Genomic DNA, 27,150 nt, shown 5'->3' with positions numbered 1-27,150 from the left:
TCATCCCTCCCACTCCCTGAGCTCCATCCAAGTCTAGTACGGACCATGCCATGAAAACTCCTTCAGGCTTCATCATCTGGTTCCAGCTGTGCATAGGTTCACAGAAATAACCATTGCTACCAACAGCCTTTTTTTCTTTTGGTCCAGAAAAGGGGTTAAGAACAGGAGAAAAGCTATTTTATCTTTCCTCTGATTTAGGGCAAACATCTGCACACAGAGTACTTTTTTTTTTTCTGGTTTCAGATGGCTGCCATCTTGATTCAGACACAAGTTCATGTTGCCATTTGAGGACAACTTGCAGAGTCTTACTCTCCTAATTTTTTACATTTGGGTTGGGAAGGCAAAATCTTTTTAGGGTGATTTGTCTCCTCTCCTAAATGGTAATCCATTCAGAAACTGAATTCCCAAGGATTTTCTAGGAGGAATTGCTCCTGATCTTGAAACTGGAACAGTAGTATGGACCAGAAACTTTTCATTTTCTTAGAGTGCTGTGCCTGTTGGGGAAATCATGGAATGAATATAAAACCTGAATAATCAAATACTTGGTTGTATTCACATTCAGGTTCTAGTGCCATGTGGCAGTTAATGGTTTCCCCCATCATCTGTCATCTGTATATTTGCTTTTTTAGTCTTTAAGAAATGAGTATCAGAAAAAATGGCATGAGTTAGCACAATTGCTTAGCCAGATTTTCAGTTGCTGCTTCTGTAAACGTGTGTGTATGCATATATATGTAAATTTGGGTTTTGAAGACAATCGGGTCACAAAGTTGGAAGTTACTCTTGTGGAAAATAGAGTAGATATGAATTTTCTGTTAACTATTTGTAATCTCTTAAGGGATTAAAAAATTGTTAGAAGTTGAGTGTTTCCACTGCAAAGAGAATTGATCTTAACCAAAATGTAGTCTATCAAACTGGCTGCTTTTTTATCTGATGGCCACATGCTAAAAATAGCAAAAAAAGAGCCCTTATTGTGTGTATTGCCAGAATTGCAGATTTGCTGGGCACAGAGGTGTGCATTAAGGTGTTGTATAGATGGAGTTTAAATAGGAGTTGCTTTCTGAAGGCACTAGGAATGATATGTAGAAAATTATTGAAGGTCTTTATGTTTGTATCGCCATAAAAGTCAAGATTTCATAGAAATGGGTAAATGTTTCAGAAAAACTATTGCTTTTTGGAAAGGAAAAATCTTAGAGTTTGTTTTTATTTGTTTCATTTTTAATTGTCTTCCGTCTAATTTCTAACTCTTTACACATATGATGACTATGATCTGAGCCTTTACCAAGTGCTACATCATTCTTTTAAGTCTGTGTGCTGAATCTTGAGATTACCCAGCAGAAAGGCTCTAATCAATGCTGAGTACTAATAGATTTTACACAGTTATTTAAAGTTTATATTTTAAGAGTAACAGTACACTGCTAACTCAAATTTTTGGCTTGTAGTTTCTCTTGGTTCCTGAATCTTTGTCTTACTGACTGCATTAATAAGGAAAGCTGTTTTAAAGATGGCAACATAAAAAATAACATATCAAGCTAGGAAATAAGCTGGTAGTTATTAAGTGGCATTGTCTCTTTGCATGTATGAATAATGTACCATATTTGATCATATCTTCTAGCGAGTAACAGCTTCTATTTTATGAACTCTGGCAACCAGAAAATAAATTCTGACCAAATGAACCGTAAGTCTGTTAGCTACCATTGGAGGCATTGCCCACATCAAAAGTAAGATAAATTGTTTGCCTTTAATAAACTTACAGCTTAGGTAAGCTAACTTAGGTCGACTTCAGTATCTTAACACAGTGTCTCTCTAATGTTTGTTGACTGACTAGTTATGTACAATGTAAATAAAAATAAAAAAATCCTTGCTTCTTCAGTAACAGGTTGCTGTTCTTTGGCAGTGAAGGGATATTTACTGAGTTGCCAGAGTTTAGGGGTAGAATATAGAAAAATTGAGAAATAACAATTTTTGTTCCAGTTTAGGCGTGTGCAACTATATAGGAATCACATAATCTTTGAGTTGGAAGAGCCCATACTTGGTTGTCTAGTCCTATATATAGAAATTTCCTCTCCACTTCACTTTGTCAATGTTCTTCTTAAAACATGATTGAACGTAACACAACAGCTGGGGTCCAACAATTGAGGGTTCTCTTTATTTTCATTTTGTATAGTCTATTGCTGTAGACTAAGGTTGTGTCAGCTTTTGTATCATGGTATTGGCTACACCTTCCTCCCTAGCCTTTATTTACACATTTGATAGGAATTTGCAATTTTGTTTCACCCATTGTTTTAGTATGTCAAGATTTCTTGGGATCCTTTCATTTGATATTTTAATTATCTTAAATGCAGTAGAGAACCACTGGTCAGAGACAGTGTAGAATAGTAGAAGAAATACTGGACATGAGTATGTCAGGCCAAGTCTTTGCTCTGGTGATGAGCAGCAGTGTTAACTTTTTAAAGTCACTGAACCTCATACCTTTTATTCATGACATGGTGATAATAATAACAATAAAGAATTGTATGTCCCTGGTGGTTAGCACAAAGAGACATTTTAAAAAACCTTTTTTGATTGCTTGCTTGCCTTTTATGGATTTGTGGATGACATGTCTTGGGGTTGTTGAGAAAGCACATGGTAGATATTAAAGTGCTATAGGAATTCAAGTTATCTCTTCTAGCTTTATTTGCAAATTTTTAAAACTTGCCATCTCTGCTTTTATCCACATTGCTGATAAAGATGTTGAATATCCCAGCCAAGGACAGCTCCCTCGTGTGCTCCATTAGATTTCTCCCTGTAAGTTGATATTAATCTGTTAATGTCTAGTCTTTTTGGGTCAAGTCATTCCTTTGGTATGTACTCTTCCAATTATGCCAGCATGTAGCCTGTGTGTGTGTTTGAATTGAATTGGACCTCTCTAGTTCACTGGATAGCATAAAAAGACTTTGTCATGCTTTGTGGAATCATGTGTCCTATTTCTGTAGCATTCCCCAGACTTTACAGTCTGGTGACCTTTTCAGAAAAGAAAATGAGATTATTTTTTAACATGATCTCTTTTTTAAACAAGAAATTGATGCCCTTTGTTTTTATACCAGAGTCACTTCCCAGTTAATTGTTCCCTGCTCTCCTTTGAACTGTTAACCCTAACACAAAGATTCAGTGATTAAACTAACAGATGCAGAAATCTTGTCCTAATTGTTTGTTTTCCTAGGTAACATTGGCACGAAATCTATTCTCGATGTAGTCCTTACTTGATGGCCCTTATTGATCACTACTTTTATCTCCAAATGTTTACAATTTCTTTAATATATTGTAGAATTTTGTCAGGAATTGATGTTAAACACACTCCCCTCTCCCTCTTTTGAAAATTCTGCCCTCTGATCTTTTTAGAAACCTGAAATTTGCTCTGCTCTAGTCTTGTGACACATCTTTACCAGTCTTTATATAATTATTTGAAAATCATTCTTAATATCTATTAATAGTAATCTCCGCTGGTTTTCTGGGGGCCGGGAGGACCCTTTGGTGTAATTCATTCAGTCATGGTGATTTGCATTCATTAAGAATGCATTAAGAATCCTTTTTACCAGCTTGTCACTTAACCTTAGGTAGTGCCTGTATAGAGATTTGTGTTATATCTTTCCCTGTGTGAAGATATCTTGATAGTGAAAATGTTAACCTTCTTTCATTACCATCATCTCATCTTCCCTGAGTATCAGTCCTTTTCTTTTTTTTGTATTCTTCTGGGCCCCAACAAACCTCTAAATAAATATCCTTCCTGTTGTCTTTAACAGTCATTGCCAGCCTCAGCTCACTCTGAGTTTTAGCACTTCTGATATTCTTCTGCCAAGACTATAATGGCGTATTTTATATGAATATAAAAAATATTTGTCCTCACTTACCTTTGCTTTCTTCCACGTGGTACACCTAAAAAAGACATGGAAAAAAAGTAGTTCACAATGCATCTAATATTGTCTTAACCCTTCAGTGGCAATAAACTCGGGTTGGGTACTTTTTTTTTCTTTTGTTTTCTTTTTTAGGCAATTGGGGATAAGTAACTTGCCCAGGGTCACATGTGTGAAGTGTTTGGTCTGAGGCTAGATTTGAACGCAGGCCCTTCTGACTTTGAGGGCTGGTGCTCTATCTACTGTGCTACCTTGCTGCCCCTTGGTACTTCTTAAAAGTAAATCTGCCACTTTTTTTTTTCTTTCCCCCTTTAAGACCCAAGCTGATTGTTACTGGTTAGGCAGAGATGTGTTTTAAACTACTAGTATGAAGAGCTATGGTGTGTCTAAAGAAATCCGGGTTATAATCCGTAACAATATTCATTGCTGAGCTACCACATTTTTCTGCATTTGAATTCTTAAATTTCTATTTGAATAGTTTGGGTGAGTAAACTGGTTTTCTGAAGTGAATATGTTTGCTGTCTGAAGCTTACTACCTCTGTCACCTTGGGCAATCCACTTAAGCTGTCTGTGCTTACTTTATTCTTAAAAGGTTTGGGCTAGATGGCTTCCTTGGTTCATTCCCTACTACCTGCAAACATGCCTATCCTGGGGGAAAAAAACCACAAAAACCAAACAAAACCCTTCCCTTGATCCTTCCATGCCTGCTAACAATCATTCTATCTTTTCTGTCCTTTCTAGCTAAATTCCTTGAAAAGGCCAACTTCAGTAGACACCTCTACTTTGTTTCCTCCCACTCTCTTTTAATACCTGGCTCCTGACCTCATCATTCCACCAAAACAGTTTTCTCCAAAGTTATCGGTGATCTCTTACTTGCTGAATCCAGTGGCCTTTTCTCAGGTCTCATTTTTCTTGACCTTTCTACATGCAACCTTTGACACTATTAATCACCCTCTCCTTGAAACTTTCTTCTATCCAGGTGTTTTTTTTGGGGGAGAGGACTCTTTCTTAGTTCTCCTATTTATCTGACCACTCCTTCTCTGTCTCTTTTGCTGGGTCCTCATCCAGATCATGCCCAGTAACCCATAGGTGTCCCTCAGTGTTCTGTCCTTGCCCCTCTTCACTAAGTCAGTTGGTGATCTCATTCACTCTCATGGATTTAAGTACAGTGTCTCTAAACTGGTGCTTCTCAAATCTACTTGTCTTGCACTATCCTTTCTGCTGACCTCCAATCTTACATCTTCAACCGCCTTGCAGACATTTCGAACTGGATATCTAGTAGACATCTTAAACTCAATATGTCCAAAATGGAGCTCATTATCTTTTCTCCCTGTTTCCCCTCCTACCTCTCTAGTCACTGTAAAAGGCAATACACCATTCTCTTGAGTCCCTCAGGCTTGCAACCAATGAGTCATCCTGGATTCCTTACTATCTCTCACCCACACATATTAAAGTCTGTTGCCAAGGCTTGTCAATTTCACCTTTGTGACATCCCTCAAATATACCCCTTTCTCTTATTTTTCACTGCCACCACTCTTGTGCAGGCTCTCATCACCTCATACCTTGATTATTACAATATACTGCTAGTGGATCTAAATGCCTCAAATTTCTTCCCCACCATTTTTCATTTCATTCTCCACCAAATTTCTTCCATCCACCATTCAGTCACTGAAGTGATTTTCCATTCATGTTAACATCACGCTGGTTCCCTGACCCCCCATCGACAACAAAATGCTATTTGGCACTCAAAAGCCCTTCATAAAGTAACCACCTCCTACATTTCCAGTCTTCTTATAATTGTATTCCTCAACACATACTCTTCAATCCTTTGGTACCATCATCCTGGCTGTTCTAGGAACAAGGTATTGCTTCTGAGAATTTTCTCTGTCTGACCCCCATGCCTAGAACACTCTGTCCTCTGTTCCATTTACTTACCTCTCTGACTTTAAATCTCAACAAAAATCTCATCTTCTAGTCTTCCTCTACCCCTTCTTAATTCTAATGTCTTCCCATTTATGCTGTGTAGAGCTTGCTTTGCACACATTTGTCTGCATGTTGTCTTCCCCATTAAATTGTAACCTCCTTGGGGGCAGGGACTGTCGTTTGCCTCTTTTTGTATTCTCAGTGCTTAGAACAGTGCCCGTCACAAATTAAGCACTTAATACATGTTTATTGATTGTATGATTGCTTGAGATAGAATGAATATGTTTATATCATTATTATTACTTATTAGTGTACCTTCGAAATTATAAATCAAGTGAATATACTATTTTCATTTTGGTCAGCATGGAGAGGTTTGTCACCAGAATATTAGACATTAAAATAATCATTTTTTTTACCGAACCATGAAACATAAAAGTACAAAATGGCCCTCAGTTTTATGTTTTCCCTTTTCTATTTCTGAGAACGGTGATGGAATGGTAGGACAGGGCACAGAGGATAAGAATTTCACAATTCCTTGACCATCTACATTCTTTTAACTCTTCGTACTCTTATGTGTGTGATCTTTGGCCATGATGAGTAAATACATTGATATGTTGTAACAGGTGGAACATCTGCATTTCCTTTCTTGCTATACCTTGAAATCAAAATACACGTAAAAGTTGCTGCTAAGTGGAAGGAAGCCTCTTAGGGCAGCCTGCCGACGCAGTGGATAGAGTGGGGGGGGCCTGGAATAGGGAAGATTCATCGTCCTGAGTTCAGATGTGGCCTCAGACACTTCTTAGCTGTGTGACCCTTGGTAATTCACTTCACCCTGTTTGCCTCAGTTTACTCATCTGTAAAATGAGCTGGAGAAGGAAATGGTAAACTACTCCAGTATCTTTGCTAAGAAAACCCCAAATGGGGTCATAAAGAGTCAGTCACACAACTGAAAATGACTGAACAACAAAACTCGTAGGTTCCTCATGGAGAAAAAATAAAGGAGTTAGTATCCTGATGCATGCAAAGGCAACAAGAATCATGATTTCATGAGATACTGAGTCTTGTTTTTTGCTGTGCTCACGATGAAAATATCAAACTGATTACCTCTTCCTCTTCTACTCTGTGCACATGATTACCTAAGGGGGTAGGCTATAGTGGAAGTTTTTGAACCATTGTCAGATGACCTTTTTGTCTTGGTCTGCTCTGCTGGTAATTGCTTTAGGTGATATTCCGGAAAATGACTGTAAGAATATTTCCTAGTTTCAGGGAAAGTATCCAGCTAGCTTTAACCAGATGCAAGCATTGTCTGCAGTTTAGTGGTGTTTTAACTGGTTGTCTGGGTGTTCTCTGACATTATATGATTATCATTGGACTGTGAATCCTGTCCAACAGTTATGCCTCTATCTTGTGACATAACTCAGTTCTTTTCTGGTTGTATTTTGTTTTTGTTTTTAATAATTTATTTTTCGTTTTCAACATTCACTTCTATAAGATTCTGAGTTTTAAATTTTCTCCCTCCTCTTCTCTTACCCTACCCCCCAAGACAGTGTGCCATCTGATACAGGCTCTACTTACACATTCGTTATTAAGCACGTTTTCCCATTAGTCATGATGTAAAAGAACAATTAGAACTAATGGGAGGAACCATGAGAATGAAGCAACAAAACAAAACAACAAAAGAAAAACAGCAAATGGTATGCTTCCATCTGCATTTAGACTCCATAGTTCCTTCTCTGGATGTGGATAGCATTTTGTGAGTCTTTTGGAATTGTCTTAGATCTTAGATCCTTGCATTGCTAAGTCTATTAAAGTCAGTCATCACACAATCTGGCTGTTACTATGTACAGTGTCCTCCTGGTTTTGCACATTTCACTCAGCATCAGTTCATATAAGTCTTTCCAGGTTTTTTTGAAGTCTGCCTGCTTATCATTTCTTATAGCACAATATTTGGTTATATTTATTTTTGATGATATACTTTGTTTCTTGTCCTGAGCAACAACTCTTCTGATTGCAGACTGCTTACTCAAACACTATGCTATGTATCTCTCTATTGTCCTACAATCTGAATTATCTGATATTTTTATTATTTGTCATTGATTCCTTTGGGATATTTATTTCATGGGTATACCTCCATTAGTTTAAATTTTTTTGGATGTCATTTAAAAATAACTCATGTTTATGCTACTTATTATTTTTCTATCAAATTCCCTCAGGCAGAATAGTTGCACTTTAAAGAAAATGGATTTGGATTTGTGATTACATCTGTACTAGAAGTATATAAGAAGCTCTGGCAATATGTTTTCAGAGATGTTGGAAACAGACCTGGGAAGTTCATGCAAATTTAATATAAACATGGTCAAATGGATAATTGTTTGCGGTTTTTAAGAAATTGTTCTGGGGCAGTAATTTTTTCCAGATGTTTGTTGTGTGTCTTTTTAAACAAGGCTTCTATTAAAAAAAAAAAAGGCCAAATTATTAATCATTTGCATGTGGCCACACCCAGAGAAACAGTAACATCAGGACCCAAGATAGTAATGGTATCAATGATACATAGAGATGTTTTAGGTCTGATGGATATGAAGTTGTTAGTTACCTATTCATCTCTGATTGTTCAAAGTATACCTAAATATCTTTACTTTATAATGGCTAGTCAGCACTTAGATTTTTTTTTCCTGTGCTGTAGTCACAAGTTGATGTCAAAGGTGTCATAGGTTCTCAGAGTTCCTTTTTCTTCAAAGATTGCCTATCTATGAACAGTGAACAAGATACTTTCCTTACTGCTGAAATTGGCATTTGCCACTACCCTCTTTGGTCTTACTGCCATTGTAAGGTATTGATGCCAAAGTTTGGCAATGAATAAATCTTTGTTCAAGTTCTTCCTTTTGGGTATTTAAAACTTTTGATTGTCAGAAAGATAATTTCCCCAGATTCATCTTTGGTCATCTGCTAGTAATGTAGCCATGGTTCAAGGATTCCCACAAAATGGGGACCAGAATCTGTGAAGTAACGTGGTCAGTTATGCAGCCATGTAGAATTAGAGTTACCCTGTCAGCCTTACTTTGGTTTTGGGAGGTCATCTGGATTCCTGATTGGCTCAGAACAGATGGAACTTCTGGGCAAGGGAAAAACACATCTGTTTTCTCTGAGAGTAATTTTTAGCACACCAAGTATCTGTTTGTCCTCATGTTTCTGGGAAAAGTAGAAATGGTTTCAGTACATTAAACCTCTGTTGAATGCCAATAAGTAAAGGAGGTGCAAAGCTGTTCATTTTTCCTTTAGGTAGGCTAAACAAACAGCAGGCAAAGTCTGATTTGAAGTAACAGGAGATAGCTTTTCATTAGCCAGTCAGTTGTTTAAAAAGTGAGACTGCTTGCCAAGGATAATGCAGAAGAAATGTGTTGCATCAGAGTATTGTGAAGAAGTGGGGGTTGGTGAAGAAACTTTTCTTTTCTCTCATCATCCTCTCTTAAAGCAAATGAGAAGAGTCCCTCAAGACATTTGGCTGCTTTGCTTTCTTTGTTTCCTCTCCCTCCAAATAAATGGAATGAAATTCAAGCTCCCAGGTGGAGTAAGTATTTTAATTTTTGGCCAAGAAAATGAATCCCATTTAGTGAGTTAATATTATATTAGATCTTTGCAATTTGAAGGGATCCTAAAATTTAAGATGTCTTATACTCTTGTCCATTGTGTTATTTTACTGCAGAGATAATCTCAGGGATCCTGGAAATGGATGTTGTTAGACTTCATTGTTAATATATTGAAGTAGTAAACTGGCAATTTGGTGCCCAGCTTTTGTCTCAGTTACAGAGACAAAACTGAAAGAATTTCTGCCTTCAAGAAGCTTACTGGGGGGTGGGGAGAGGATACATCAGACAAGTAAGTAAAAACAAAAGCAGACCAAGTAATACGAAGTAATTTGAAGAAGTGAAATATACTAATAACTGGGTGGATTTGATGGGGTGATGGGACCTGGATCCCTTTCAATGTCTTTGAAAGCAACCTAGTCCCTGAAATTTCCCTGATGATTCAGCAAGGCACAGTGCTGGCATCTAGCCCAAAGCTTCCGGTCTTCCCCAGCTCACCTAGATACTTGACACTCTTTTCAGAGTCATTCTTGGCTCACCCTAGGCTATTTACCACTCCTTTATCCCAGCCAAATCTTTTCACTGTTGTTCCACCCCCCCCCCTTTTTTGTATATAAGTATCAGTCTCACCCTCATTAAGTTGTAGATTTACTAGGAATCTAGCACTATTGGCTTTACAATAAATCTTGCCACTTTGACTAGAAGAAGGTTTGAGTGTGTGAATCCTTTCTAGGCAGATGCTGCCCTGTACCCTGACATTTTCTAGGTTCCTTGCAACCCCAAACCGCATGTATGGGAGGGGATGAAGATTAGTTTAAGTGGGGACCAAGAAAGCCCATATGTCATTTACATTCTCTAAGCCCCAGTTTACTTATCTGTACAATGGGAAGTTTATAAGCCCCACTTCCAGTTCTAAATTAGTGATCTCATTATGTAGGAAGAAACATCTGAGCTAAGCTTGGAATACTGAAAGGATAAAGTGAAGAGGAAATAACTCTCAGGAGTAAGAGACAGCCTTTGCAGAAAAAGCATAAACACAACAGCTTCACAAAATCTTACCCTGCTTCAGGTGTTTCTTACCTCCTTCTCTTATTCTTTCCCACAGACTTCTACAAAATATTAAAAATAAGAGAAGAATGTCTTTACTCATTCTGTTAATGCTGTTCTTCTCTAGATTGTAGGGCCATTTAGGGAAGAGCTAATTCTTGATACTAGTGCCTTACTTTGTTGTGGGCATTTGTTTACTTTTTAAAAAATTGTGCCCTTGAGAAATGGCTCAGCAGTGAGTAAAGGCAAAGTATTCTGTTTTTGAGAGTAAATCTTTGGGTCCTTAATTGCTGTGGGAAAAGACAAATATTTCAGTGTTTTTACTGTCTCTTTTTTGACCCTTAGATTATTCCCGGGCAAATTTAGAGGCAGGAATATGATAAGATGTATTCCAATTTTGGTACATTTGATTGAATGAATTGAACTTTTACTGCATGCTCTTGAGAGGAGGGTTGGAAAATTTTAACAAATTTATGATTGAGAGTTGGTTCTGTTTATTTTATTATGCTTTTTGGATGAGTGCAAGAAAGGGAAAGAGGAGGTGATTTATGCCATGTCTTTGGATTTCCCAGTCTTTCTGTTTTACTATGAGTTTGTTTCATTGGAGATTCTCCCTGCCTCCCCTTTAAAAAATTAATTTCAAATTAACATTAAGCAAAATATCAGTTATGTGCAAAGTGCTATTCTGTGCCCTGTTCTGAGATGGAAGTTTTAGTTAAGACAGAGTCCTTGTGCTCCTCAAATTTATAGTCTGATAAGAGTGAGATCAGTCAATAAGCTTTTTATTTAGTGTCTGCTCTATGTGTCAGGTGTATTGTGCTAGGGCTAGGCAATTAAACAGTTCCTGTCCTTAGGGTGGATAGCATGTAACTAGATATAAGATACATGCAAAGTGGAAGTGAATGTTGAAAACTAAAAATAAATACATTTTTAAAAAATGTTAAAAACATTTTCCAAAGCCATTTGAAACCATTTTTGGCCATTTATTAAACTGAACAGCATTGGTTTTGGGGGGAAAATATATGCAAAATAAATACAGGATAATTTTCCAGTTGGAAGGCCCTACCGGTGGGTAGATCAGATAAGGGGTGTTCTTTGAGCTGAGCTTTGAAAGAAGGGAAGGAATTTGAAGAGGGGGACATTTCAGACTTGTGGAACTGCTTCTGCAAAGGCTGGACTGTAGAATATGTGGTAACAGGCTTTTTAAAAAATGTACTTTTTTTTCAATTAATAAACATTTTTCTCTGCTTCCTACCCTCACTCCCCATCTGCCCATGAAAATAAAATCTTTTAAAATATGCATAATTAAGCAAAACAATTTCCTGCATTTGAACAGTCCTAAAATGTATGTCTCTTTGCGTATCTTATCAAAAGGTAGGTAGCATGTATTGTCTTCAGTCCTCTGGAATCATGTTTGATCAATATGTTGATCAGTGTTTTTTCAAACTGGCTTTTTTTTTTCCTGTTGTCAGTGGTTTTTTTTTTCCTCCCCAGTCTTTAAAAGTGTTTTTTGTCTTATATAATATTGTTATTTTATAAATTGTTCTTCTGGTTCTGCTTATCTTACTCTGCATCAATTTATGCAAGTCGTCCTAGGTTTCTCTGAAACTGTCCTCTTCATTATTTCTTATAGTGCAATAATATTTCAATATATTCATATTCCATAATTCAGCCATTCTGCAATTGATGAGTACCTTATTAGTTTTCAGTTCTTTGCCATTAGAAAGAGTTATTAAAAGCTTTTTGTTCGTAAGGATCCTTTTTTTCCCTATATTTGATATCTTTGGGATTTAGGCCTAGTGGCACTGTCACTTTACCACAGGGTATGAACAGTTTAACGGTTTTATCAGGTGTGAGGTGGTACTTCAGAGTTGTTTTAATTTGCATTTCTCTAGTCACTAGTGATTTAGAGTGTTTTTTTCATATGACTATAGATACTTTGATTTCTTCATCTGACAACTACTTGTTCTTAATAGGATCCTGTGTTTTAGCTGGGAAAGAACTTTTGAGATTTCATTTTATAGACGAAGAAATTGAGACCAAGAGAGGTTAAGTGACTTGTTTGCGGTCACACAGTTAATTCATGACAGCCAAAAAATAGGGCTCAAAGCCTGACTTGGAGTCTAGTGTTCTGGGAGGGGGTAGGGAAGAGGAGGGCAGGATTACATTTACTTGGGGAAAAAAAAACAATAGAGATAGGAGACTGGAACTTGTTTAACAGCTCCAGCATAGAGATAGAGATTTGGGATTAAAGGAGAAGAGCAAAAAGCTAAATTCTTAATTATAAGTATTCAGTTTCAGGGAATACCGTTGGATAGAAGGAAGAATGAGAAGCCAACAGCCAAGGAGGGCACACCCCTCCTTTATTGCCTCCTTCTTGTAGTAGGACAGATTTTCCTGGTTATGTGAAGTTTTTATTTTTCTCTCTTAGAAATGCTCTGTGGATCTTTGGGCAGAGAAAGTAGAAGTTATGGGTAGAAAAGAGAAACACCAAGTTTAGAGGTCTTGGAGATAAAAGTAATGTTTTGTAATGGAAGAATGTCATTCAACCAGAGTATGTATGTCATAGATGGGGCTCATAGGTGGTGTGGCTAGATACAATCTGAGGTCTAGAAGGATGCCTATATAGAAAAGAAGAAAGCCTGTGGCAATGTCAGACGTACTCCCATTTTATAAAAGAAACTTAGGGGTTATAGCATGGCAAATTAGTTAGAAAGGTAGGTAGGCCATAAAAGCATAATGAAGCTGGGCAATTTTGGTTCAGTAACTGAGGTGTTCCTGGCAAAAATGATAAGTCTTAATATTGTTTGTCTAGGGGTACAGTTATTTTTAGGGCTTCCAAACAAAAAACTGTTTCCCTGGTTTCACTCCAGCAAGTTCATACTTCTTAAGTTCACAGCTTAACTAATTCCCACTAAATGATATTTACACAAAAGGCCATCACAAGTAGTGAAAAACGAACCCACTTAATTAAGCAAAGTAGCAAGAAAATTGGAGAAGTTCTACGAATTAGAATATACTAGAAAATACACAAGATTAAAGAAAGCACTCTGCTGGAAGACTAACAACTCAAACCAGAGAGAAGCTTCAGTGTCACCAAAGAGAAAAGTCTCCAAAACTTCTAGTAAAGCAATCTAGAAATCCAGGGACATGTTGAGGAGTCAGCTTTTTGCCTACATGGCTGCAGCTTCCTCTTGAACCTCTTGAGTTTCTGGTCCCAACTCTGATCCCTCATGCTTTTTCATTCTCTTTACCAATTAGGAGCCCTGTCTCCTTCCATACATAGCATAGCACAGGATTCCCTTTCCCCACCAGGTTAGGTAGAAATTGAGTCATATTCATAAAAAGGACCAGAAGTCAGACTAGTATTCTGTTCCCTTTTCTCTGTCCAAGTAGAAGCTGGTAGCCATAATTGGGGATGGCACTGTTGGTATTTGAGAACACTGAGTGGTCACTTGCCTTTGCTGTTAAGTCACTGATTATTTTTTGTTGGCTTTTATTTGGCCAAAGGGCAAACCAAAATATTACAGAAAACTGAATTCCAAGTATATGCCAATTTTGCTTGTTGAAGAATTTAAAAAAAAACAAAACACTTCCTTGATTTTTGTTGTTGAGAGGGTGTCCCTCCCCATCCCCCAGGAGGGAGTATTTATTACCTTTTTTCCTTTAGAAGACTAATTTTTTGCGTTTTTGCTGGCTAATTAGAAGGAGAAGCAGCTTAGAAGTAGTTGATAAGGAATAGAGTTTTTAGGATAAATTATGAGGGGATAGTTTGTGGCCTGTTACTGTTTCAGGAAGTCTGTGTGGATGTTTTAATCTCTGGGGTCAGCAAGAAAGTTTTCCCAGAGAATAATATTGCACAGTTGGTTGCAGATGGGGCTTGCTTGTTTTCTCTCTAAAATTAAAGGAAAGTGAGGAAAGATTATCCACCCAGGGAAAGCTTATCTTGACATCAGTAGGGCCTTCCTTTTGATGCTCCATAAAAGGGTACCATGGACTAAGGAACATAAGTATAAGAAGAGAGTGGTACGTATATATTTAAGCACCTTATTCCTCTGCAGTAGATTGCCAGAAGAGTTCAGGAATTCAACGTTTGAATGCTCTTCTGTTGTCCTGTATCAGGAAGTATCGTGGTCCAGAACACTAATGGAGCCAGAGAGGCTTTTATTAACCACCACACACCTTCCCCCCCAATACCAGCTGAGACTGTTGTGATCCCAGAAGCAATCAAGCAGACCTGGGGCAGATTGAGTTAACTTTGCTTCCAGGTGGATTGATCTGTGGCTCTGCTCTGGGTAGTTGAGGCAAGGAAGACATAAAGACAGTTTTTAGGACTTAGGAGAGGAGTATTCCTAAGACTTAAAAAAATTCCTTGGTAGCTGCCAGTCTCTTTTATCTTCCTGGACTGCTTTTTACTGTCTCATGGACTGTATTTTACCTGAGGATTGCTGAATGTTTTTTACTAATTGTTTATCTGAACCTTTTGGACTTGTGATCCTGTGCACCATAGGTGGAACCATGATTGGGGCAGGTTATAATATACAGTGCAGTGTTATTAGTCTTAATTGGAAATTGTTTTCTGCTGTTATACCCCCCCCCAAAAAAAAAGGCTGTTTGGGAGTTCCTAGAGGGAATAATTTAATTAAATGTTTATTAAGTTGCTACTATAGGCATACAGCTGGCCAGGTTCGAAGGATGAAATGGACTTTACTTGCCCTCAAGTAGCTTACTGTATTTTGGGAAATTTTACATGCACATAGATATATAGATTATTATCGTAAGTTTAGGCAAATATCAAAATAAGTGAAATTAAGGTAAAAATAACCACCTTTCTAATTTATAAAGAACAGGGGTGTTTTTCTGCCAAAAAACAAAACTACCCCACCAACAACAACAAAAAAATAACTCTTGAATTAAAAAGCCTTCTTTTGGTCCTCCTAAAAAACCCATGACGTTCTCTAAGGTTGCTGTCAGTGGCTTTTGATTTGCCTTCAACATCTGATAAGTTATCCAGTTATTTCTATATATTGCTGACTCAGCCAACAAGAATTTGTTAAGGGCTTACTGAGTGCTAGGGATTATGCTATGTGCTGGCAAGACAATGAAAAAAAATTTTTTTTAATAGTGTCTGTCCTCAGTGACTTTACATTCTAACATGCAAGTAACTATGCACATACAAGATGTATACAGTGTAAATATAGGTAATGCTTAGGTAGGTCGAGTCAGGAAAGGCCCTTGTAGAAGGTGAGATTTGAGCTCCTCCTGAGGAATGCTAGGGAAACCTGGAGGTGAGGAGAGAGAGAACTTCCAGGAATGGAGGCTGGGTTTGGGAGATATATCTTCAGGCATGATGATTGGTTGCTGTGTTAAGAGTTATGAGGTATTTCATTACATCTTTGTGGTTATTGAGCATATTGTTATGCTTCTGCTTACTTTCTTCTGCAACAGTTTATTCAAGTCCTAACTTTATTTGAATTCTTCATATACATAATTTCAAATGTTTTAGTTATTTTCCTTTATACTACTTATATACCATAATTTGTTTAGCTGTTTTCCCAGTCATGGATAAATAATTTCCGTTAGTGGTATCATTGGGTTGTGACTATTTCTTTAATATGATTCCAAGTAGTTTTCCAGAGCAGTTGGACTAATTCACAGCTCCATCTACAGTTAACAATCCTGTTCTATTTCACTTGCCCTGAGTTTGTTCATGGGGTGTGAAGCAGTAATAGCTTTTGCCTCTTAAAGAACTTGTGCCAGCGTGTTTTGGAGAAAGTTTACTCCAAAGGCTTCAGCAGAAAAAAGATGACAGTTCCTCAGGCACGAAAACAAGACCTAATTTTTTCCAAACTATTCTTTTAATATCTGCCTTTGAATAGAATTCCAGGCTCAGGAAAAGAATTGAAAATTGCCATGTAATTGCTACAGCAAGATTTACAGTTCTGTGGGTTGCCTTTAGGAGCAAGTCTCATGGCATCCTTTCTGTAATGACATATTCGTATTCTGAATAACACCATCATATCAGTGAAGTAACATTGGCAGGCAAGAAGCTTGGAAAATATTACCAGATACCCTGCTCCCTAGAATTGTATGGCTTTGTGGCTGATGTCCCTACAACATTTCTGCCTTGTTGGGAGCTACTGAGATCAAAAGACATACTAGAGCACACAGCAATAGATATCCCCCTAATATTGTATAGAACTGCTCCTGGGGGATGTGAGAGTGTTCATAACCTCTGCTCTTTGTCACCTTGCCCTGAACAAGCACTGCAGAGACTTTCTTCTCTATTTTTGTCACTTAATAGCTGTTAATTGATCACCACTGATCTTTTGTGTTTTTTAGAAACATTTTCTTTTTCTATTATGGATCTAACAATCAATAAATACAGTTTTTAATATACAAAAAAGAATGAGTCTTGTATAAGAAACTAAGCTTTTACTATTTACAACTTTCAAAAGAAGTGTGTGTGTGTGTGTGTGTGTGTGTGTGTGTGTGTGTGTGTGTGTGTGTGTAAAATTTAAACAAGGTATTAACATTTTTTTTATCTTCTATACCGTTTTCCTAATGTGTATATCTTATTGGTATCCTTTTTTTCATATCTGTTACTGCACGCTAATCTACTACCACCTCTTTCAACCCTCCACCCCAGTAGAAGTGCTCTTTTGTAATATATATTCTTGCAGAATAAATTAATGAATGCACATCATCCTACATCTCAAAAGTTACTTATGTCTACACCAAGTGGTAAGAGTTGTGTTTCATGACCAGCCTTTTGAAGTCATGATGCTGCTTTGGTCAGAGTTTTAAGGTCTTTCAGAGTCTTTCCCCCTCTATATTATTGTTATTATGTATTGTAAATTGTTTTTCTGGTCCTGTCCATTTAAGTCTGCTTCATTTAGTATGTCTTCTCATGTTTTTTTCAATCTACAATGTTTATCATTGCCTATGATATTCCATTACATTCATAAAACATAATTCATTTAGCCAGTTCTTGGTTACCAGGCACCTGTTATGTTTCAAGTTCTTTGCTATTACTAAAGTACTTTTATAAATATTCTTGTACATATGGACCCTTTTCTTCTATCCTTGATCTTAGAGATACACATATACATACATATAACATAGTAATATTGCTGGGTCAAAGAGTGTACCTGTTTGGGGTAGAGAGAAGGGAGACAGAGAGAAAGAGAATTGATGTAATGATGTTGCAAATTGTTTGGATGTGGTTGAATCAATTCACAACTTCACCAGCAGTCCATTTTACTATGTCTGTTCTCACATAACCTCTTTACAAACATTTGTAATCACTGCCCACATGATGAGTATGGGATGTGACTTTATAGTTTTAATTTACATTTCTCTAAGTATTTAGAGATTTAGACTTAGAGCATTTTAAAATTCATTTGAGAGTTTGTTGTATCTTTTAACTATTTCAGCTATTAGAGATTTATTCATGTTCTTATGTCTAAATTTTTAAATAGATTGATCAGAAAAATTAGTTGTGATGATATTCTGTAATTTTCCTTTTGTAACTAATTTTGCTTGTGAAAAAGCTTTTAATTTTTTGTAATCTAAAGTTCTACTTTAAGGTCACCTGTGTTTTTTCTTTTTAAACTTTTTAAAATTCTGAATTTAATAAACTGAATAAAATAAGCACTTCTGTAGAACAGGAAAAGAGGATTTCACACAAAGTCATGAATCTGTTCTATATAGCTTGCTTTTCTTTTTAAGTGTATAAATTCAGCATGGAACTCTGAAGTCTGTCCAAATTGACTCTTATTTCTTTCTGGTCTTCTTAGGTTAATTGCATCTTAAAAAATGTTTGTGATTGGCTTTTTTTCTTTTTTCCAGTCATCCTTTATGATTCTCTCTTTCTCTCCCTTTAAAAAATAAAATAAAAACAAAGCCTTTGTAACAAGTATACAAAGTCAAGCAAAACATTTCAAACATTGTCCATCCCTGAAAATGTCTCATTCTGTACCTTGAATCCATCACCTGCCTCTCTTTTTGCTATGAGGTTCATAGCAAGCATGCTTCTTCATTGTTCTGCAGTAAACTGTTGGAATGGTTCATGTTCTTATGTATTTGTAAATTCTTCATATACATTCGACATTAGGATTTTATCAGAATTTGCTGTGAAGTCTCCAGTTTCCCACTCTAATTCTTAAACTGCAGCTGTTGTGCTTTGCAAAAGGTTTTCAATTTATGTTGAAATTGTATGATTTATGTTTTATCTCTGTCCCTTAGATTAGAATTTTCTCATTAGCTGTAATTATGAAAGATATCTTCTTCCCTTACCTTCTTTTTGCATTAACTTTTATATTTACATCATTTATTCATTTTCTTTTCTCTACTTTCTTTTTTCTTTTTCTTTCATCTCTATCCTATCTTCCTGTTTCTGTATAAAAAGCCTAACCTTTTGTAAGATATCAGCCACCCAGACCTCTTTTACTTTGGCACAGTAAACAGGCCAAGATAATCCTGTCATATCAGAAGTAAGTTTTGTAGACTTAGTTCTTCTCAGTTTTATTCTTTTGCCTCAGAGGTGGCTGTTTTGCTTCTAAAGTTTTGTTTTTATTTTTGTTGTTTTCTTTTTAGGACACCTAACCATGTCTGGCTCTTGAGTCTCTACAGAAGTCTGGGGATTCATGCAATAATTTTAGCAAGGGAATGACACTTAGGCCATCTTGTCCAACTTTTTCCTTTTAGTTCTAGAAGACTGATCTCCAATTAGCAGAAGCTTTACTATTAATGAGTTTACTTTAATGCATTCACGGTTCAATACACATTGTGACAGCTTCTTATTCCTTTCCGAATTGAACCTGTTAAGTGAAGTTATAAAATCATCTAGCTCCAAAGTATGTTCAGAAAGAAACCTTTATTTTGATTTATTTATTTTTTAAACCTCTTTTGTATTTTATTTTTTAGGATACCAAATTGTGGATAATAATGGAATATCTTGGTGGAGGCTCTGCATTAGATCTAGTAAGTATAACCTTAGATTTTCCTCATGAAATATTTTCTTAGGGAAGCTTAAAAAAAGAAAAGAATCACTTTGGCTATAGTTAAATATTCATTTCCTTGTGTCTTTTTGTAGTAGTAATATTTACATCAGAAGGACCTGACCCCTGACTGCCACCAAATTTGCTCTTAATAGAATTGTTTGCTTTAGTTTTTCATAGCTTGAAATTACAGTTATGTTTTTGAAACCAATTTATTTCCTTTAACAGGATGATAAATGTTAAACCTATTCCTCAAAAGTTTTTCCCCAACCTGGTTACCTAAGAGAACTTCATTAATTTTATTTCTCTGGGAAGACCTAGTGGTGACAGCAATTCTCATCCTTCATATAACTGATACTTTGAGATTTATTATATTTGAGCTTTAGAAACTCTTACATTTTTGTACTCTTTGAATGATGAGTTTCAAAATTAAATGGAATAAACCTTTGTTTAAAAATATTTTTGAAGACCATTCCTTGAAGTAATGGGAAATACCTAGTTAGATTATCTCTGGTGTGTAGAATTTAGTTACTTTTGTTGTCAGAGCTTATATAACTGACATAGGGCCTTATCTTAAATGAGGTTTTTTGGAGAGTGTGGCCTCCTTTAGGTCTTTTTAAGGCTTTTGGTTGGGTGGGGGTAGGAACTGATCTGATGATTTTACTAGCGTAGGGAACTGTGTTAGAGAATTGCTTTAGAGCACTGAGAGTAACTTGCCCAGCTCACATAGCTGGTAGTATTAGATGATGAACTTGAACCTAGGTCTTCCTTGCTCCAAGGCTGTTGTTCTATCTACTACTACTACTTTTCTTACTGTGAAACATTATGAAAATGTATTAGGGGGTTGGTTTCACTTACAGTTACAAAGATAGGGAAAGTTTCCTAGCTTAAATTAATCGTGGTTTTACATGCAGATGGAGCAACTATTTGACATTTCTCTGTGTTTCTAGTCCTGTTTTTGAGCTCAGTTGACTAGTCCAGTCCTGTCCAGGTGGAGTGCTTCACGTTTCTAGTTGGTGCAGATTCTGTTTGGCAAGGTCATTTTATAATAATGTATGTCAGCCCATTTCCCCATCTCTGAACTCTGCATACAGAAGTCTGTGCCTAATTAAAAAAAAAAGTCTATGCCTGCCTTATGCACCTGCTTCTCAGACCCCGAAAACAAGCTCTCTTCCCCAGTTTTTGACAGGCAATGAATGAATTTGTAGTCAGTTGCCTCCCTTACCATATGCTTTCTGGACTTGTAAACATTTGACTGCCCTCAAGTTGCTTCTCCAGTTAACTCATATAGGCTTCCTCCCCAGGGCTTGGGCTATCCTGTGCTGACCTGATACTCTCTGCTTTTACCCTTCTGGAGATGTTAGTGGTTTGGGTGCTAGCATGCCTGAAACAAATGTACTAGTCAGTAGTGACTGGTTCTGCCCTTTATGATGAAGTAAGCTTTTCTAGATCTGGAGTTATTAAATCTTTTTTATTTTCATGGACCTCTTTAGCATTCTGGTGAATCCTGTGGACCCCTCAGAATTATATTTTTAAATAATTAAAAGATGCTCAGTTTCAGTTAGAGGTTTTTTGGAAAATAAAGATGTGATTTTTTTTTCTTCCCCCATACAAGTTCAGGGACGGCTTGAAATCCTTCCATAAACCACCGTATTTAGAACCCTTATGTATTAACATCTTGGCCTCTTCCTCTCTGGAGATCATATGCCTTATGACACAGGGGAAGGAAGAAGATAGATTATTTTTTGATTGATATAGAAATCAGGGTCCAGGAGGTAGAAAATTAATATGAGTTCTGAGAAGAAGAGGTCATGCATACACAGCAGTCATGAAGGTTACAAAAGATTTTAGTTACATTTTGAAGAAGATAATGTGACTATTATTTTCATTTTACAGACAAGGAAATTGAGGTTTAGATAAAGAGGCTTGTTTATAGGCAAACAACTAGAGAAAGGGAAATGAGAAAGAATTTAAACCTAGATTTCTGACAAGTTTACTCTAATATTAAAACTATTTTAAATTCATCTGGACCCATAACTCTTATAGGTAATAAACACAGTTTATTTTCAAAAATAATATTTAATAATGTTTAAATAATGATTTTTAAAATAATAAGATAATGTCTTTAAATGTAAGGTATCTGAATTGTAATTAGCGGGGGGGGGGGAAATCTGTTGATGTTGGATCTTCCAGTAGAATGTCATTTCCTTGAGAGTAGGGATGGTTTTCTTTTTGTCTTTGAATTTCCAGCACTTAATACAGTGGTTAGCATGAGATGAGTGCAGAAATATGTATTGAAATGCATTTGGAAGATTCATTTGAACATCTTAGAAGAGTAGTAGGATTATTGTGGGAAGAAAAATAACATGTGGGGAAGGGGACAAAGTGTAAGCATACAAACATATAAAAACTCCCTAATGTCTTGTCCTGTTCTACTGCTTGATTATGATAAGCACATTAAGTATGTTAATATCTTTTTACTTCCTTGTTCTCTTGGAAAATCATGCTTAAGGGAAGGTTAGTTATAAATTATTCAGATTTTATAGAATTATATACATTAATATCTTAAATTAAAACTTCATTTTTGCTATTCATAAAATTATTTAAAGGAGCTGTTTCTCTTACTTGGCATCATTGGCAAAATTTTCAGATCTCTAGGCCCTGAATGTTTTAGTACATGTTAATAGTGATGATGATGATGGTCACACTCTAAGAGCTTATTGTATGTATCATGGACTAAGGTGCCCTCCAAGGTCCCTTCTAACTCTGAACTTGTGATCTCATTTGTTGCTTACAATGGTCCTTATGAGTCAAGTAGTACAGGTGTTATTTTTATTTTAGAGCTAGAGTAATTCATGGCTGGTGTGTATCAGCAGCAGGAATCCAAACTAGTTTTCTGCTGACTCCACAGGTAGTATTCTTTCTACTGCACCACGCTGTTCATTTTTACTACTACAGTGATTTAATTATTTTTAATGGATTTTGGGGGACAGCCATGGTAAAGTGGAAAACTCTTTAGACATAGAAGACATAACTAAGTATTTGGCTGTGAGATTTAAGAGATTAAAAAAAAGTTTGGTATGAGCTACCAATGAAAGAAAAAAAGGATTTTATGGACATTGTGTTTTCATCCTTCTCAGCTTGCTAACAAAGGGTATTTGGTTGTTTATTTGAAAGTTTCTTATTTGTTAGTTTGTTCTTGGAATACATTTATAGTTAAAACTTAATAAAAACATCTAGTTCAAGAATAACAGCATAACAGTATATCATTTCTTCTTCATGTTGTATTATTTTCTTTGTATTTCTCTCTCTCCTTTTCTCCCTTTCCCTTGGTTAGTCTAGTTGGGGCAGGGAAAGGAAATCTTCAGTCATTTATATTCTCTGTAAATTGATGTCTCCTAGTTGTCGCAATAGCCCATAATATCTCTTTGCTTAGGCTGGAACACCAGTGAATAATCCTCCATTGAACCTTAGAACTCTGTGGAATTAATGGAAAGCTGATATCTGGGTGGCTCAGTGGATAGAACGCTGGGCCTGGAGTCAGGAAGACCTGAGCTCAGATTTGGCCTGAGATACTCATTAGTTGTGTGACCCTGGGCAAGTCACTTTAACTTCTGTTTGCCTAATCCACTGGAAAAGGAAATGGCACACCATTCCAAGAAAACCCCGTTTGGGGTTGCAGAGTCATATGTAACTGACCAGCAATAAAACCACTTTGCTCGTTTAGGGCAGCTAGGTGGCTCAGTGGATAAATCTCCTGGCCTGGGGTCAGGAAGACCTGAGTTCACATGTGGCCTCAGACACTTACTAGCTGTGTGACTTTGAGCAAGTCATTTAACCTTGTTTGCCTCAGTTTCTTCATCTGGAAAATGAATTGTAGAAGGAAATAGTAAACCACTCCAGTATCTTTGCCAAGAAAACCTCAAATGGGGGTCATGAAGAGTTGGGTGCAAATGAAACAACAGAACAAGATGATACCTTAATTTTTAATGTCATCTTTTTCTTTCCAAACATTTTTATAAGATTCTTCATTTAAAACATACCTCATGCTAGACAATAAAGGTAGAATAATAAGAAAACTTTGAAATGCATTAGTTAACAAGGGTAGGGCTCAGTAAGAGGTTTCAGGAGCACTTCTGATGGCCTCTGAACTGGGGACAGTTCCTTAGACTTTGACTTTCAGATCAGCTCCCATTTCCCTTCTCCTTATGTGGGTACTGGCTGAGTGCTTTTGAGGGGTGAAAAGGGCATGAATGATGGCTGCTGTGGCATGGGGTTACATAAAAATGAGTAATTATGTTTAGGGGAAACCGATAGGATAGAAAAGAAAGGATGGCTTTTCTCTACTATCCTTTCCTTTCTTCCCTTCTTTCTTATTGTAGTTCTAGTGTCTGTGGGTCTTTAACTAATGATCAGCTATTAACTCACCATAGCACCATCTCTGATGAGGAACACAGCAGAGACCACAAATCTTTAAGTATACTGTAGTTGTACTCAGAAAAACACTACTTCTTGAGATTGTCTCTTGGATAAACCTCCTAGCAAATAATCTGCTTCTTTGTGTGGCAGTCAACTGCTCATCTGGCAGGGGTACCTCTAATATTAACAGGATATGTATCCTTGAGTTCCTCTTTCCCATAGGCCTTTCCTTCCTCTCTAGACAGAGAGCGTCTCCAGTACCTATAAGCTATATGTTGCTGTGTTGTTCCTCTGATTTTCTGTTGCTCTCAGACCTTTGCATGGGACTGGGCAATGGAGGGAGGAGGGCAGAGATAATCTACTTGCTTCTTTAACAGAGCTAATCACAAGAACTTTCTTAGACTCTACATCAAAAGTAGAGAGAAGTTGGATGGGTGTGAGAGAAGGGAAAGCTATATGACCACGAACAAGTCAACCACTCCAAGCCTCAGTTTCCTAATTTATAAAATGGGGATAATGAAAGCAGCAGTTACTGTGTATAAAGTGCTTTGTAAATCTTTAAAGCACTATATAAATGTTAACTTTTATTGTTATTTGGACAAATAATGGGTAAATTTGGGGATTGGAAGTAAATGCTCCATTGTTATGACATATTTTTTATTAATTCCTTTCCAATCTCGTGATGATGTTTCTTTAGGCAGAACTTTTCTGTTGTGTTAGACGAGTCTTTTTCGTTAGCTTTTTTAAAAAAAGTATTTCATATGGGTAAATTTATTCTCACTTTTCTATCTCTTGGGTGATCATATTTGATTATATCTGAACACTTCTTGTGCCAGAGCTGCTATTTTCACATTTCATCCTGGGGACAGATGGATCAATTCACTTCTTATATAAACCTGTATAACAACAAGACAGAGAAGATCATAACATTTAGAGTTGAGAAAAACCTTCAAGATCTCCTACCCCCAAAATTTTCATTTTACAGATGAGAAAACTGAGGCCCAGCCTTAAATGAGAAGTTAGTCAGACACTTGTTAAATGCTTACTATGTTCCAGGCACTGTGCTAAATGCTGAGGATACAAAAAAAGTGAAAAGACAACCCCTGCTCTAAAGGAGTTTATAGTCTAATGGGTGAGACAACGTGGAAACAAATACAATGCAAGTTGTGTACAGGATGAATAAGAAATAATCAACAGAAGGAAGGCACTAGAATGAAGAGGGATTGGGAAAAGCTTCCTATAGGAAATGAGATTTTAGTTGGGACTTAAAGAAAGCCAGTAGGTAGAAATGAGGAGGGAAGAGCATTCTGGACGTTGAGGTAGTCAGAGAGAATGCTGGGAGCCAGGAGACGGAAGTGTCTTGTTCATGATCAGCTTGGAGGCCAGTGTTACTCCATGGAGGAGTATGTGTTGAGGAGTAAGTTGTAAAAAGACTGGAAAGGTAGGAGAGGCTAAGGTTATGAAAGGCTTTGACCACCAAACAGAGATTTTATATTTGATCCTGGAGGAAGAAGGGGGAGCCACTGGAGTTTTTTGAGTGGGCTGTATATGTGTGAGATTATTGGGCATACACTTTAGGAAAATCACTTAAGTGACTGAATGAAGCATGAATTGGAGTGGAGAGAGGCTTGAGGCAGGCAGGACACCAGTAGGCTATTTAAATATTACTGGCATGAAGTAATGAGTAGTAGTCCCTAGGAAGAAGGTGTCAAAAAGGAAAAGGAGGAAAGTAGACTTTATCATTAAAATAACAGTGAAAAAAGAGATGGGCAAATCATTAGTTAAAACACTTTTAAAAAATTAAGTTATTTTAAAAATTCTAATAGACACCTATAGGAGGAAGTGAACTTAGAGATGGTTCAGTATTGAGTAAGCACATGACTTCATAAAGCAAGAATTACCGTCTCAGTTCATGAATTCTTGCTTTAAATTATTGAATAGTAGTAAATTGAAGCTCAAATCACGGAAACTAGAGACTGAAGAGATTTAAGCTAATTACTGGATCAATCAGTATTTCCAGAAGGGCTAAGTGACAGCCTGGGAGTCTGATTGAGAAAGCTCCCTGCTGCTCTCATCGATCATTCTTTAGTTATGAGTTTTAGGCCAGGTTGTATGACCAGCTGAAAAGTGAGTATTCTCACAGCCTTCTACAAAGGAGGCAAAGGAAGCAACTTGTCCAGAATAGAATGCCTTTGTGAGGGCAAGGATTTCCTGTGAACCTGTTTTAAGTGACTAGGTTCTTTCTGATGTTCTGCTCCATGGAAATGGCAGTAACGTAAAATACAGTCTTTCTTGTTCTACACTGCTTAGGAAAACTTGGATTGTCGTCATGGTTTTAATTTTTAATAAGCCACACATTTGAGTGTGCTGTTTCTGTATGCTTTTGCAGATAGATGAATTCAATAGAAGTGTTTGTTAGGTTTTTTTTCCCCCCTCTCCCAAAGAGTGATGTCATCAGAAAAAGTTGGAATTGACCAGTTAACTTTGTACTTCAATTGAACTAGTAAAACGTAGCCATTTCCCAGTTAGTTTAGCTGGTTTACGTTGGTACTTCTCCATTGTTTTGCCTGCTACTTGACTATTTCCTTACTCTTCATTAAAATTAGCAACTTCACCAGAAACTGGAAATAGAAGCAGGTAAAATTACCATGCAGTAGTATTTATTATTTGCTATAATAACAACTCACATTCATGGAACACTTAGTATTTTCCTCACAGTGACTCTATAAGGTAGGTTGTACAAATATTATACCGATTTTATAGATAAAGAAATTAGTGGTTGGAGAAGGTTTTAAGAGCTCATGAGAACACAGCTAGTTTTGAAGCTGGGATTTGAACCAAAGTTTCTTGATTTTAAGTCTAGCACTTACTCCATTATACCGCACTACTTCTTGTACTTTTGACTTGGTTTGATGGTGGAGAAGTTAGGAACCATAGCCTTCCTTTGCATTATGGTTTTGCCTTGTTTTACCATAAGCAATCCATTAATGAATTGGGTATAGAATAAACACATTTCAAATTGATAATTGCTAGAATTACTATTTAAGGTGATTTTTTTTTCTGGTATAAACTAATATTCAAAATGGAGCCAATTAACTTTACTGTTCAACAAGCTCTTAAAATAGATGAAACAAATATGAAATTATAGTAGGCAATGACTAAGAGCAGACATTGATAAATCACTGGCATTTTGCCTCAGTTCCAGAGGTAAAATCTTACAGAACATTAAGAGAGCAAATGAGTTATTTGCTCATATAACCATATTATACAAGAATCTAGAATAGT

The 27,150-nt window shown here is 36.7% G+C and overlaps 1 protein-coding gene across 5 annotated transcripts in view; it reads left to right on the top strand.

Moving 5' to 3' along the window:
- The window catches only part of STK24 (serine/threonine kinase 24), a 130,602-nt gene that overhangs the window by 71,663 nt on the left and 31,789 nt on the right, over positions 1-27,150 (top strand). For 4 of the 5 annotated variants that reach the window (XM_078147278.1, XM_078147277.1, XM_078147276.1 and 1 more), the window contains one exon: positions 19,373-19,429. In XM_078147278.1, the coding sequence (XP_078003404.1) occupies positions 19,373-19,429 (57 nt within the window). Of the gene's footprint in view, positions 1-9,086; positions 9,382-19,372; positions 19,430-27,150 lie in introns of those variants that run through there. The other variant, XM_020963964.2, reaches the window with a different exon arrangement.

Source organism: Phascolarctos cinereus, unplaced genomic scaffold, assembly GCF_003287225.1.
Source record: "Phascolarctos cinereus isolate Bilbo 61053 unplaced genomic scaffold, phaCin_HiC Scaffold_7;HRSCAF=346, whole genome shotgun sequence".
In the NCBI taxonomy this organism is placed as follows: Eukaryota; Metazoa; Chordata; class Mammalia; order Diprotodontia; family Phascolarctidae; genus Phascolarctos; species Phascolarctos cinereus.
This window is presented reverse-complemented; position numbering and strand designations above follow the sequence as displayed.